This window comes from Chelonia mydas, chromosome 3, assembly GCF_015237465.2.
Source record: "Chelonia mydas isolate rCheMyd1 chromosome 3, rCheMyd1.pri.v2, whole genome shotgun sequence".
Classification (NCBI taxonomy): domain Eukaryota; kingdom Metazoa; phylum Chordata; order Testudines; family Cheloniidae; genus Chelonia; species Chelonia mydas.
In genome coordinates this window covers 133,590,833-133,604,604 of record NC_057851.1, presented here as the reverse complement: position 1 = coordinate 133,604,604, position 13,772 = coordinate 133,590,833, and the positions used below count along the sequence as shown (strand labels likewise).

The following is a 13,772-nucleotide window of genomic DNA, read 5'->3' as shown; positions in this document are numbered from 1 at the left end:
TCCAGGTCCTGAGGGGAGTGTGTTCTAGTGGGCACAGACTCTTTCCCCCCTATTCCCCTAAGCTTGACCCCTTCTGCACCTGTAACCTGTCCTCGGTTCCACATCCCATTCCCACTCTCCCCTACCCCCATGCCCACTGGTCCCAGTGCCCCCCTTGCTATCCCAGGTATCTGGCTTCTCATCCCTCCGCTTTTAACTCAGGCTGTTTCCTCCTCCTCCTCCACCACGCTCCTTGGGTGCCAGCTGAAGGGGTCAGAGCACAGGAGAGAGTCTCCCTGCTCTCAGTGCTCGTGTCTGATGCCTCATTACTGACAGACAGACAGACAGACAGACACTCTCTACAGCCCAGTGGTCATGGCCCTCACCTGGGACACAAGAGAGTCAGGTTCAATTAATATTTAATTATTTAGATAAAGTGGTGCCAGGAACAGCAATTTCATGGAAAGTCTTGTTGAGCATCTATATTCCAGGGATAGAACATGCTTACTACAGATGCAAACTTTGGAACATTTAACTACAAAATATAAAGTCATACTGAGCATGTGAAAACAGATTTTTAGTGGCTCATAACTTGGCCAAATGTATGGAAATTTTCATAGGGACAGGCCACAAATAGGACATCTTTGACAGCAAGGTGACACTCTGCCAAATTTCAAGTCTCTGCTCCAAAGCACATGGGCACTAAAGTTTCTCAAGGAAACAGTTTTTTCTCAAGGAAACAGGATTTTTTTTTTAACATGGCAGTATTAATCCAAAATTATTCAGCCTGAGGCTGATACCTAGCATGGGGAATGTCTGCCTGAACCACTGGCAAAGCTAAAAGCAAATGAAAACAGGGTTTTATAATGTAAAGAGCCAGGAAAACTTAATAAATGACATTAGCTCAGCCACTCATGGGGGGCTTTTTTTGAAGACTAAGGGGGCAAATTCAGTGAAGCTATGCTGATTTACAACAGCTGAGAACCCTCATCCTACTACATTAACGAGGGCAACAGACAACTCTCTGACACCTCCGACTATAGAGAACTCAAAGACCACCACCATTTACTCAGGAATTTAAGGCTATCATCAAATCCTTCCCCAAAAAACTCCAAGAGAAATTCTACAAACTTATTCCCCACAAACCAACCCCAAGGACCTTCTTCATGCTTCCCAAGATAGGCAAACAAGGTAACCCAAGCAGACCCGCCATACCTGGTCACAGCACTCTTCCTGAAGGAATATCTAGACCAGTGGTCTCCAATCTTTTTTATGCCCACGATCACTTTTTGAATGTAAGGGCAACCCAGGATCTACCCTGCCCCTTCCCTGAGGCCATGCCCCTTCCTTGAAGCCCTGCCCCACTCACTCCATCCCATCCCTCACCCCCCCCCATCACTCGCTCTCCCCCATCCTCACTCACTTTCACCAGGCTATTGTGGGAGTTCGGGAGGGGGTGTGGGCTCTGAGCTGGGGCTGAGGGGTTCACAGTGTGGGAAGGGGCTCTGGGCTGAGCCTGGGGTAGGGAGTTGGGGGCAAAAGGGGGTGAAGGGTGCAAACTCTGGGAGTTTGGGTGCAGAAGGGGGCTCCGGGCTGGGGCTGAGCCTTGGGATGCAGGAGGAGGTACAGGGTGCTGGCTCTGGGAGGGCGGTCAAGGCTGTGGAATGGGGTTTGGGTGGAGGAGTAGATATGGGGTGCTGTCTCTGGGAGGGGACTCAGGGCTGGGGCAGGGACTTTGGGTACAGGAGGGAGCTGGGAGTTCAGGAGGGGGTATGGGGTGCCGGTTCCCATCGGGAGGCACTTACCTCAGGCATCTCCCAGTTGGTGGTGCCACGGGGCTAAGGCAGGCTCCCTGCCTGCCCCGGCCCCACTCAGGCACATCAGCTCCTCCTTCCCATCACAAGCTGGGTCACCCTGCCAGCCAGTAGTGCACCACTCAGTGATGCCGCTCCCGGAAGGACGGCCCCTGGGTGGGGGAGAGGGGGCACGTGGGTGTGCATACTGCCCCTCTCTGCAGACACTGCCCCTGCAGCTCCCATTGGCCACAGTTCCACATTCCCGGGCAATGGGAGCCACGGGGGTGCTGCCTGCAGGCAGGAGCAGCATGCAGAGACCCCTGCTCACCCCACAGAACCGCAGATACATGCTGGCCACTTCCGGGCGCAGCGTGGGGCCACGGTAGGCAGTCCCACTGTGCCGCTGCAGCCAGAGATCGCGATTGACTGGGGGAGTCTCCGGATTGACTAGTCGATTGCGATCGACAGGTTGGTGATCACTGATCTAGACTCTCAGAAACCATTCTGAAACCACTCACCGCACAAAGGGCCAGCTTTATCTACAAACTCCGGAACATTTACAACCTGCCTCAGAACACCATCCTTGCCACCATGGATGTCACTTCCCTGTATACTACCACCCCTCACAATGAAGGCATAGCTCCCTGCCTCATATATTTACAAGACAATGGACAATCCTCAGATACCCATCCCAAATACATCACAGAACTCATCCATTTCATCCTCACCCATAACAATTTTACATTCAACAATAAGCAATGTCCAAACCATGGGAACAGCCCTAGGTACTAGGATGGCTCCCCAATACTCCAACCTCTTCATGGGCCACCTTGAAGAAGAATTTCTGGACCATATGATCAAACCACATGATATACTGAAATATATTGAGGATATTTTCATCCTCTGGACTGGCAATTCCCTCACAGACTTCCACCACAATTTCAACCACCACCACCACCAGTCCTTAAAACTCTTTCTGTAACTCTCCCACACCAGCATCAACTTCCAGGGCACCACAATCAGCTTCAGCAGTGAAACCCTACTGATAACCATATACAAGAAACCCACAGATCACCACAACTACCTTCATAGATCCAGTGAATATCCCAAACACACCAAGAAATACGTTATCTACAGCAAGGCAATACGATATACGCTTTGAGGAGAAAGTCCATAGAATGGGCCATCCAAATATCACGAGAGAACCTGCATCAATACAAAAATAAAACCGCAACTGACCACACATCCCTACTTGTCACCTACCATCCACACTAGAACCCATATGGGTATAATCAAACAACTATAACCCATACTCAGTGGAGACCCCATCCTGAAATCTTTCCTGAACCCCCTTTTCTGGGCTTCAAATAATGTCCCAACCACTCCAAGCTCATCACCAGAAGCAAGCTCCTCACAGACTAGGGCACATCAACTCAAAGCGGCACCAGACCCTGTCAGAACAACAGATGCAAAACCTGCAGACATACCTACACTGCTACAATGATCTACATCCCCTCAAGATCCATGGGTCCTACACATGCCTATCACAACATGTGTGTAACTCATCCAGTGCACTAAATGCCCCATAAAAACTATGTGGATGAAACCTGACAATCACTGCGCTATCAAATGAACTCACAAAAAAATTATACGAGACAAAAACACCCTATCACCTGTGAGTGGACACTTTTCACAAAGCAATCTCTATATCTGATCTATCAGTACTCATCCTCAAAGGAAACCTGCACAACACGTTTAAAAGATGAGCCTGGGAGCTTAAATTCATAACTTTGCTCGACACTAAAAATCATGGACTAAATACACACACTGGATTTATGGCTTGTTACAAAAATCTTAACCCACTAACTGCCCGCCCCACCAGCTGCTTTCTCTTCCCCGCCCCCGCATCGCTTCCTTTCACCCTTATGACTGGAGAGGTGTTAATGGGCCACTTCACCTGGAATAATCCCTTGAAATGTGTGTTAACTATGCTAAACAATCTGTTACATCTTGTATTTAGCAGTGACTCTCTTAGTTAGGACATGTCTACACTTACAGCGCTGCAGCAGCGTAATTTATGTCCCACTGACACAGTGCTGTGCACACTAGCACTTATGCTGGCGTAATTTATGTCACTCACGGGGGTGGACTCACACCCCTGACCAAAAAAAAGTTTTACCAACAAAAGTGCTAGTGTAGACATAGCATTAGTTTCTCGGGCCTGAAGAAGAGTTCTGTGTAAGCTTGTCTTTCTCACCAACAGATGTTGGTCCAATACAAGATACTGCCTGACTCATCTTGTCTCTCTAATAGCCTGGGACACAGCTACTACAATACTGCATGAAAGTTATTTGGACGGCTTTTCTTCAAAATTAATTTCAAATTTAGCCAATGTTTTACATATAGCATATATAATCAATGCACAACTAAGCACATATAAGCATCCTCACAGAGAAACAAATCAGTTTCCACAAATAAAACTTTTCTGCAAATAAGAGCACTAAACTTAGCACTGCTATTCAGTGTACTGCATAAACACACAAACAACATGTATTTCAATGTCCAGAAGGAAAAATGAAAAGGTATTTCCACAGCTCAATAGGATACAAAACACATCTGCTTTGTATAACAAATGACCATAAAAAACACTACAGAAACACTAATTGTAGGATCTTTACAAATACCAATGTCTATCAGAGAATCCATGTAAGTCAGAAACAGTTTAAAGTTGCTTCCTATAAAACACTCTTGCGGCATTATGGCTATGCCTTCTCACAATAATGGCTTCTTCTGCTGAGCAGGGATGAACTTCATTATCCAAATGTTTACTATAGCATAAATAAAAAGTATTTAAAAATGAACTCAAATTCAAATTTACTGAGGATGTGCACATAGAATAGGTTTTTAAAGCTTATCCATTTCAAATAACTATTGGTTTAATATTTTAGGAAACCTAAATGATAAGCTGTTTGCAGTGTTATTGTGGAAGAGCTGTGCAGCTTTTAAGCTTGTCTCTTTCACCAACGGAAGTTGGTCCAATAAAAGATATTATCTCACCCACCTTGTCTGTCTATCAATATGAGCATTCTACATTTACATCTTCAGCAAATGCTACTTCTAATGCAGGCTTCTGTTGCCTCCCCTGCATAATAAACAGCAGATTTAGCTATCAGTTTGATATTTCCACAGACTGAAGTTCAATAAATCACACCTATCTATAATGGCATTTTCAGGTGGGGGAAGCTGGAGGGGCAGCGGCACCACATTAATCTGATAAATACAACAGAAGTACCACTTAAAGGGATACTTTTGTATCATGTTACAATGGCAACATGAATGGTCAGTTCTAAATTGAAACACATTCTTAAATTCAATCTTGTTAATTTCGGTGTGCAAGTTTCTGTTGCAGACAACATGTTCCTTGGGAATCCTTTAAAAATGGTCAGGGACTTCTTGAAACATATTTGATAACAATATAAGAAAATTCTTGTCATTGGAAGGAAAACAAATTCTGTCAGTCATCGAAAGCCACATCCACTAATGTTTAACCACAACTACCGTCTGTCTCTGTTTAACCACTATTTGTCTGCCACATAGAACTTAATAGCCATAATTTTTATTGTTTACAGAGGTTTGCATTGCCAAACCCCATAAAATGTAAACAAAGTAGCATTTCACAGGGCAGACATCAGGTATAATTTTGCACTCACTTCTCTTCATGTGGAGCTACTACATGTACATGGTTCCAGTATCACCACCATCTGATTTTTTCAGTTGTCGGCCTTCCCAAGAGAGTCTCAAAATACAGTTGAAGACTTCCCATTTGATGATCAGAAGCTCTTCCGAGAACTACAGATGAGCCCCTGCGCATGCTAACGGACTCCAGGGCTATATTGAGGTCTTTGGGTATACATACCCTACAAACAAGATTAGATTTAGTAAGTCTCAGATTGCTCAGAGACCGTGCCTGGCTCAATTATCTGCTTGTGTCAAGGTTCTTTCCCCACTCTGAACTCTAGGGTACAGATGTGGGGACCTGCATGAAAACCTCCTAAGCTTACTTTTACCAGCTTAGGTTAAAACTTCCCCAAGGTACAAACTATTTTACCCTTTGCCCTTGGACTTTATTGCTGCCACCAAACGTCTAACCAGGTTTATTATTGGGAAAGAGTCATTTGGAAATGTCTTTCCCCCCAAAATCCTCACCAAAACCTTGCACCCCCCTTCCTGGGGAAGGTTTGATAAAAATCCTCACCAATTTGCATAGGTGACCACAGACCCAAACCCTTTGATCTTAAGAACAATGAAAAAGCATTCAGTTTCTTACAAGAAGAATTTTAATAGAAGAAAAAGTAAAAAGAATCACCTCTGTAAAATCAGGATGGTAAATACCTTACAGGGTAATTAGATTCAAAACATAGAGAATCCCTCTAGGCAAAACCTTAAGTTACAAAAAGACACAAAGACAGGAATATCCATTCCATTTAGCACAGCTTATTTTCTCAGCCATTTAAAAGAAATCATAACCTAACGCATATCTAGCTAGATTACTTACTAAGTTATAAGACTCCATTCCTGTCCTGTCCCCAGCAAAAGCATCACACAGACAGACCCAGACCCTTTGTTTCCCCCCTCCCCCCCGCACTCCAGCTTTGAAAGTATCTTGTCTCCTCATTGGTCATTGTGGTCAGATGCCAGCGAGGTTATCCTAGCTTCTTAAACCTTTACAGGTGAAAGAGTTTTTCCTCTCGCCAGGAGGGATTTTAAAGGTGTTTACCCTTCCCTTTATATTTATGACAGAGCCCAACAAATAAATTCTGTTAAGTCAGCAGCAAATGAAAAAATCATTGTTTGAAATGTAGATCACCTTTATAGGACTATAGTGAAAATTAAGTTACTTATGATTAAGTGGAGTGATCTAGCGGCTCAAACTTGAAGGTACTGAACTCGCTGAAGTCCTATTGGACATGTAGCATCTTGCAGAATTGCTCGGGAACCTGAAGTCTTATGCCCCAAATACCTTGCAAATTGTTCAGTCCAGGTTAGTGCTTGGCAGACCTCAGAACCACAAGGTGACATTGGCTCCTGAAGATGGGCGGGGGTGTGTGCATTGGGGGAGGGCAGGTGAGGGCATCATGTGTAATTGCACATGTAACTTGACATCAAGCTCATTATAAAGAATTTTTGGAAAGACATATAGGAAGTGAGTAAAGAAAGGACCATAAGCCACAGACTTCAAAGACGCAGGGAAGGCAAGTGAGGATCTATAAAGACAATGTATTTCTAGTTCTCCATTTACTTGTAAGTATTTTCACTCTTACTTAATTGCCTCCACAGGTCCTCTTTCCTGGAGATTAATTCCAAATATATGATGATTAATTAGAAAATAATGGCATCTCATCAGAGGTTTCATCTTGCTGCTAGCTGTAGTGGGGCAAGTGAGGCAGCTGGTCTGGGGAACATATGTGCACGTATAGGGAGTGCCTGTGGATAGAGTAGGAGTTATGATGGAGGGCTGGATGCGAATGCGGAGCAAACAGTGAGTCTAGTACCATATCGCTGATGCAATGGGCTTTATGGGCTCCCTGATATCTGAACCTTCAGTTATCAACTATGAGTATCAAGAGCAGGCCATGTTAGTAGCATCTATACAGAACATCTAAAAGGAGAAAATTTCTCCAAATACAACAAACTAGGTGGACTTCCAGAAAGACCTAAGCTATCCAGTCTATCCAGGAAACAGCCACATGCCTACAATAAGTTTGTGGAGTATAGTCCTGCAAAGTCATGGGGTCTGGAGAGGAGAACTGGAGATTTAGATAAAAATTAGACTTTCAGCAAGATAGATAAGATCATAAAAACTACCTTGTCTTTACAAAGGCATTGGAAGGGGGGTAAGCCATAAAAGCTTGGAGTTCACTCATACACACCTGACAGAGGCCACCAGATGTCATATAAATATCACATGACTGAAGGATCTGTAAGCCTACCAAGCTGCATTAAAGGGGTACACTTACAAGAAGTCCTTAAAGAATCACTTTATAAGCAAATGCAGGTGAACAAAAATAAATAGCCAGCATGGCAAGTGGCGTTCTAAGATGGAGGGCACTCAACAGGAATGAGAAACCACAGCCTGCCTGCTAAACTGGGAAACATGAGCTTTCATTATGGACTAGAGCAGAAAATGACAAAACATCAAGCCACAAACCCAAGGATTTTGTTGTTAGAATGCCAGGATCCACCATATGATGCTGATTGCCATAGTATCAAAGTGCCTGTTGGCTAAATAAAGAGAAACTTTGTCTGTATGAACTAATCCTTCCTTCCTTCTTGGAGAAGATCAGTATGTCTGGCATAAAGAAGAGATTTCTCAGCCAGAGTTAGGAGATTTGAATACCAGAAGTAGTGAACCCAAGCAGGAGCCATAAGGATCACACATGCTCTTCCCTTGCATCATCTTGCTAAGGTCCCTATGCAGAAGATAAACAAAGTTATATGCAGGCACTCACAATCAGAAGGCCTAACCCTGGATGAAAAAGAAAGGCTTTTTATATATGCCCTTGACTTCAGCCTGTTCAAACATAGAACTGTTCTTATTTGGCATTGGAGTAGGATAAAAGGTCAGTCTGTGGTCTAACTAACCACCCCTCTATTGAACAGGTTGTGTACTACCAACTGCCAGAGAGACCACTGGGTGTAGCAATTGTCCACAAAGATGTTCCCCCCTACACACACACACAGATTTATGGCTGAAGGACCTTTCCAGTAAAACGTAAAAGCGCAGATAAGAAGTTTCACAGATTCTAAAACCAGAAAGAACCTTTATGATTATTCATCTGATCTCCTACATAACACAGGACAAAAGAATTCCTTATTATTTTAAAGGTAAAAGTTTTAATACAAAACCAACATCTATTCAGAAACTACTCAAATTGTCAAGCGTAATTAAAAACAACCAAGGAAAGAGGAACCTTGTGTCTCTTTACACCCTCTGTCTCCATGCCAGGCTGAACATAAGCCTCCTCTCCTAGTGTGAATTCCTCTCAACAACTCTGTCTCTTTCTCCCCACCCCATACCTCAGACACCAAGTGTAGGGATCCATGAAGGCAATTCCCTGGGGGAAGAGAGTCTGGAATGCCAGAGAAACATGTGTAAAGATTATAGTTACTTTTCAAACTGAACTAAAACAAATACAATTAAATGTAGTGCTAAGAGCCTACTAAAATTATACCACTGCATGTGCATACCCTAGTCCTGGACCAGGACCCTATTGTGTTAGGTGCTGTACAAACAGTACAAAAATTGCTCTGGTCTCAAAGATCTTGCAATCTAAGTAATGAGATTGTCTGTGAGCATTAGTCACACAATATATAGCTCTCACTCCTTTACAACAGCAACTGAAATTGGACATATGCAGACAAGAATCAGTGTCCAAAGTAAAGGATTGAGGGAAGGGAACTCATCACAGATTAGCATCTCTCCTTTTCTGCTGCTATTCTGAAGACTGAGCTGGTTTTATATTAACAGAAACTTTTTGTATTATTTAGCAGGTTGTATCTTATGAGATTAGGCACCCAGGGTATAGAATGGATGTCTATAGTTACATTTTTGAAATTCAAAAAAAGGATAAAATAATAGCAGCAACATACAATATGTAGGATATGTTTCATGGTGGGGAAATATACATACTGGGATGGATTCTCCTCCATGAACAAGCTGCACTCAGATGCACTGAAGAGTGGATCCAGCCGCAGTGCCCTGATCTTCCAATATCTGCTCCCGGTAAAGGGAGGATTAGCATCACTCAATTCTTTCTCCACCATATTCTTCCCGGGCCCCAGTCTGCCTCCTTCCCTACCTCTTGTGCTGAGGACAGGTGGACAGAGGGTGGGTGGAGCAGACTACCCTGTCTCTGCCAGCCTTCTGCTAGCAGACAGTTGTCCTGAACAAGTAAAATTCTCCACTTGAAATTTGCAGCCAGTTGTGCTGTGCTGACAAATGTGTGCTGCTTTGTGGAACAAAGAGGACACAGCAAACTAAACTAACCCTACAGCTATTCCTGGTTTCTTTCATTTAAAACAAAACAAAACAAAAACAACCCCCTTTCTACTGAATTATTTAATCTCCCTTTTCACACCACTTTATTTATTCTGTTTATGTGGCACATGTGGACAGGGCCGGCTCCAGGTTTTCTGCTGCCCCAAGCTCCAAGAGCGCAACTGCCCAAGCAAAAAACAAAACAAACAAAAAAAAACCCAGAAGGGTGGCCGGAACGCCATCCCTGGAATTGTGCTGCCTCAAGCACGTGCTTGCTTTGCTGGCGCCTGGAGCCGGTCTTGCATGTGGACATGACCACATGGGACAATAGTGCATGGCAAGCCAAAGTCTGAATCTACAGTGCATCGGCTTGCCACACAGCAATGTCCCATGCTACAGTGCACGAAAAGTTCCATAGCATGAACTACAGAATTCATAGCGCACTGCAGCCCCACCCACCTGAGATATTACTGTGTGGCAAGCTAGTGTGCTGTAGCTTCACGCCCCGGCTTGCTACTATGCACTAAAGTTCTGTTTAGACAAGCCTGTATTCTTAGAGATGTGTTGCTGTTTCATTCACTAGCTGGAGATAAAAACCATTGCAAGGCTCAGCTTGTGCGAACTCATGTTCACTTTGAGCAACAAATACAATAATTTAAATCACAGGAAAGCAAGGCAAACCCCATACAGTGAACAAAGTGACACTTTTTCTTCCCTTTTTTGTTAAAGAATTGCTGTAAAAGTCAAAAAAGCCAAATGCAAAGGGGAAAAAAACCCCACTAATACAGTCCCAGAACATTAAAAGCTTATAAACTTATAGAAATTATATTTCTTATAATGTAAATCATGTGGATGGACAGCACAGCCACTTTATTACTGTGAAGGTAACGTACTGTGTAGGAAACTGTAATCAAACTTTTAAGAAGATGCCAGAACATAAGAATTCTAAAGTTACTTTAAATGATTTAAGAAAACCAGAACTTCCATTGTATATATGTGGCATTGTTAGGGAATTTTTCATAAATATTTGCCACTACTATGAACATTTCTAGTCTGGTTCCTACAATGAATCATGAGATGCCAAAAATTCCTACATGTCATCCAGTCAGTATACACATGCAATGGGAGGGGAATTGTTTATAAAGCACCTTGAAAAACAAACCTTTATAAATCATCTATAAAACTATGAATCACATGTAAATGGGGCAGATAAATATTTCTACAAAAGTAGAGCAAAAAAGGCTTTATTTCAACAAAATTTCAGCCACTGCACTTTTTCATTTTCCTGCTCTTCTGTAACATTTTGTGTGCGCACAGCCTCCACGCCATTTCAGGAAAAAAAAAAAATAATTGGCCACGTACCTTACCGGTGTCTAAGTCAGTTGCACTAACGAGGAACTAACAGACTATTTGAGAAAAAACTCATAATTGGCAAGGGGTACAAATGAAAACTATTTTGAGGACAGGATAAGACCAACATAGGCCCTAATACTATAAATTGTTCAGGCTACCTTCATTAGAACTGTGTGAAAACTACAGACTGAAATAGGCTGGCTGCACAGTGTCACTTGAGAAGACTACTTTGCACAGGCTACTCAATGTAACAATCCCAATTATACTGTCAGTTCTGCTGCTCCTCATCCCTGGATGCTGACACACAATCAGAAGATATCGCATGCTTGAATGGCTGGCCAAATGACAGACCAACTTTTTAAATGTTACGTAGCACTAAAGGAACAATACCTAGTCAAATAATGTCTGTGTAAAGATTATCACTAAACATTGCCAAATCTATGGCACTGAGATATTGAAGAGGACTGTTATAAAAAGCAGTCTGGATTTGGAAAAAATCCTATACTGTATTGCCCTGTATATGGACACATGAGAACCATAACAACCATAGAGAAACCACCACCATACCTGCAAGCCAATGACAAGTTTGAATGAGTGTTTCGACTGCTCATTTGAAAATTCTGAATAAGAGCATGTTCCTGTGTGTTATTCCTGTGTTAGTCTGATTATCAGACAAGTAACAACAAAAGAAAGACTAATTGGAAGGTAATTTATTTGGAGCAACTAACTATTCAGAACTCTCTTTATGCTCATGTAGATGTGAGGCTGCAATAGCTTACGTACCAAGGTTTAACCTGCTTAGTAATCTTTACATTTATAATGGTCCGGATTTTTCCCAGTGTACTGCAATTCTTTCAAGAAGTTTTTTTGATCAATGTATTTTTTCCATTTTGCTTTTTCATTTTTATTATGCATTCATGTGCATGTACTATATAAACAGATACACATACTATAAGCTCGGTTACTGTGGTTATTTTTATGGTAAAAGAACTTGGATGGACAGAAAGCATTGATTTCAAGCACTGATTTTCAGATAAGTCACTGAATTCTTACCAGCCTTACCCATTATATTTACTTTAAAATACTTAATAAGAACAAATTGCAAACTATATATTGTGCACACATACACATATATTAATGGTAGATACTATATATAGATAGATACATATACTTAAAATTTCACCAGAAACTCACTATTTTAATGGAAAGGAAGAACTACGCTTTTAGGAACATAACTTAGTGTAAACCTTGAAATCACTGAGTTTTTGAAGTCAGAATTGTTAGTTCCATTAACTTTCACATGTGTATGTGTAGTTCACAAGTGTGTAAGTAAACAAAGCTGCCAACTGTACTCTGGAACAACCACAACTATAATGTACAATTTAATCATATTTGCATATCTTATTTTCCCCCCAGACACAGGGTAAAAGTTATGAGGTTTGTTTCTGGCTATTATTTTAGGTTTGTTCTAGCCACTTCCAGACACCATGTAAAGTTTTTAAAAGCAATTAATACAGGGACATAGCTTCATTTGACTACAGAGGAAGTTAGTAAACGTAGCTAGCTTCTAAAATTATTACCCATACTCTCCTTTTTTATATATTTGTAAACAGCATGCAGAACAACAGTTTGAAAAACAATCAAACAAACAAACAAACCCCATACATCACAGCTTCCTATTGCAGCCCAGGTATGCATAGATAGATACCGACCCAAAAGCATGGGAAATGAAGAGTACTCACTTGTTTAGCCTTTGTCTTTGTGATGGTGTCTGAAATTGGTTTCTTCCTCTCTTTAACAGCTGTTTTGGAAAACAGTTCTTCAAACTCATGATAATCTATAGAAGGCTCTTCAATTTTTTCCCACACAAGTGAAGCATTAGAATCTCTAAAGTTAAGCAAAAGACCTATGTAGAGCAATGTCAAACTAAATATAGTCACAAATGGTGGAATGAAAAAAAATAATGTTAATATTATTTTTGAGTGACTGCTACTTTCAGGATTAGCAGGAGTTTAATAGACTATATTTTGGATCTGAAGTCCTCCACACCCCAGTATGCTTCAAACTGTTTTCTATTCACACGTGCCACACAGTTTGTGTTATCACTAGCTCAGTATAAAAAAAAAACCACCAGAACTGGAAATAACCTTGGGCTGAGAAAAAATAAACCCACTATTAAGTGACAAAAAGTATGAAGGTGAAGAAAATGATAGGCAGGGAGAGAAGAATATTACTGAAATCAAAATTAGTATTTCCCTACGAGTATGAAATCAGTATTTCCATAAACAATGGGCATTCTGCAAAACAGAGAAATACATTAACAACAAATCTGACGTCAGCCAGAGCAGTGTCAAGCAACGAGGGTCACAGGCAAGTGGGCCTTTTACATCATAAGGTAGGAGACATGAGGAGCGAGCGTGCGCATATCATGGATTCATTTGGAGGATCATAAACTACCTGAGTGTGCAAGTTGCTTGAGACAGGACCTTGGTGCTGGTGGAAAGGGAAAAAGGTACAAGCAACTTACATTTGAGTCACAAAATGCCTGACACGTATCACATATTGAGAGCTGAGGGTCCACAGAACCTCACAGGATCAGGCCCAAA

General features: G+C 42.0%; 1 protein-coding gene across 3 annotated transcripts in view; it reads right to left on the bottom strand.

Annotated features, from left to right (window-relative positions):
• Nucleotides 1-13,772, bottom strand: part of FMN2 (formin 2) — a 248,618-nt gene that overhangs the window by 133,904 nt on the left and 100,942 nt on the right. For all 3 annotated transcript variants that reach the window (XM_037895301.2, XM_043543314.1, XM_037895302.2), the window contains one exon: nucleotides 12,909-13,053. In XM_037895301.2, the coding sequence (XP_037751229.1) occupies nucleotides 12,909-13,053 (145 nt within the window). The remainder of the gene's footprint in view (nucleotides 1-12,908; nucleotides 13,054-13,772) is intronic.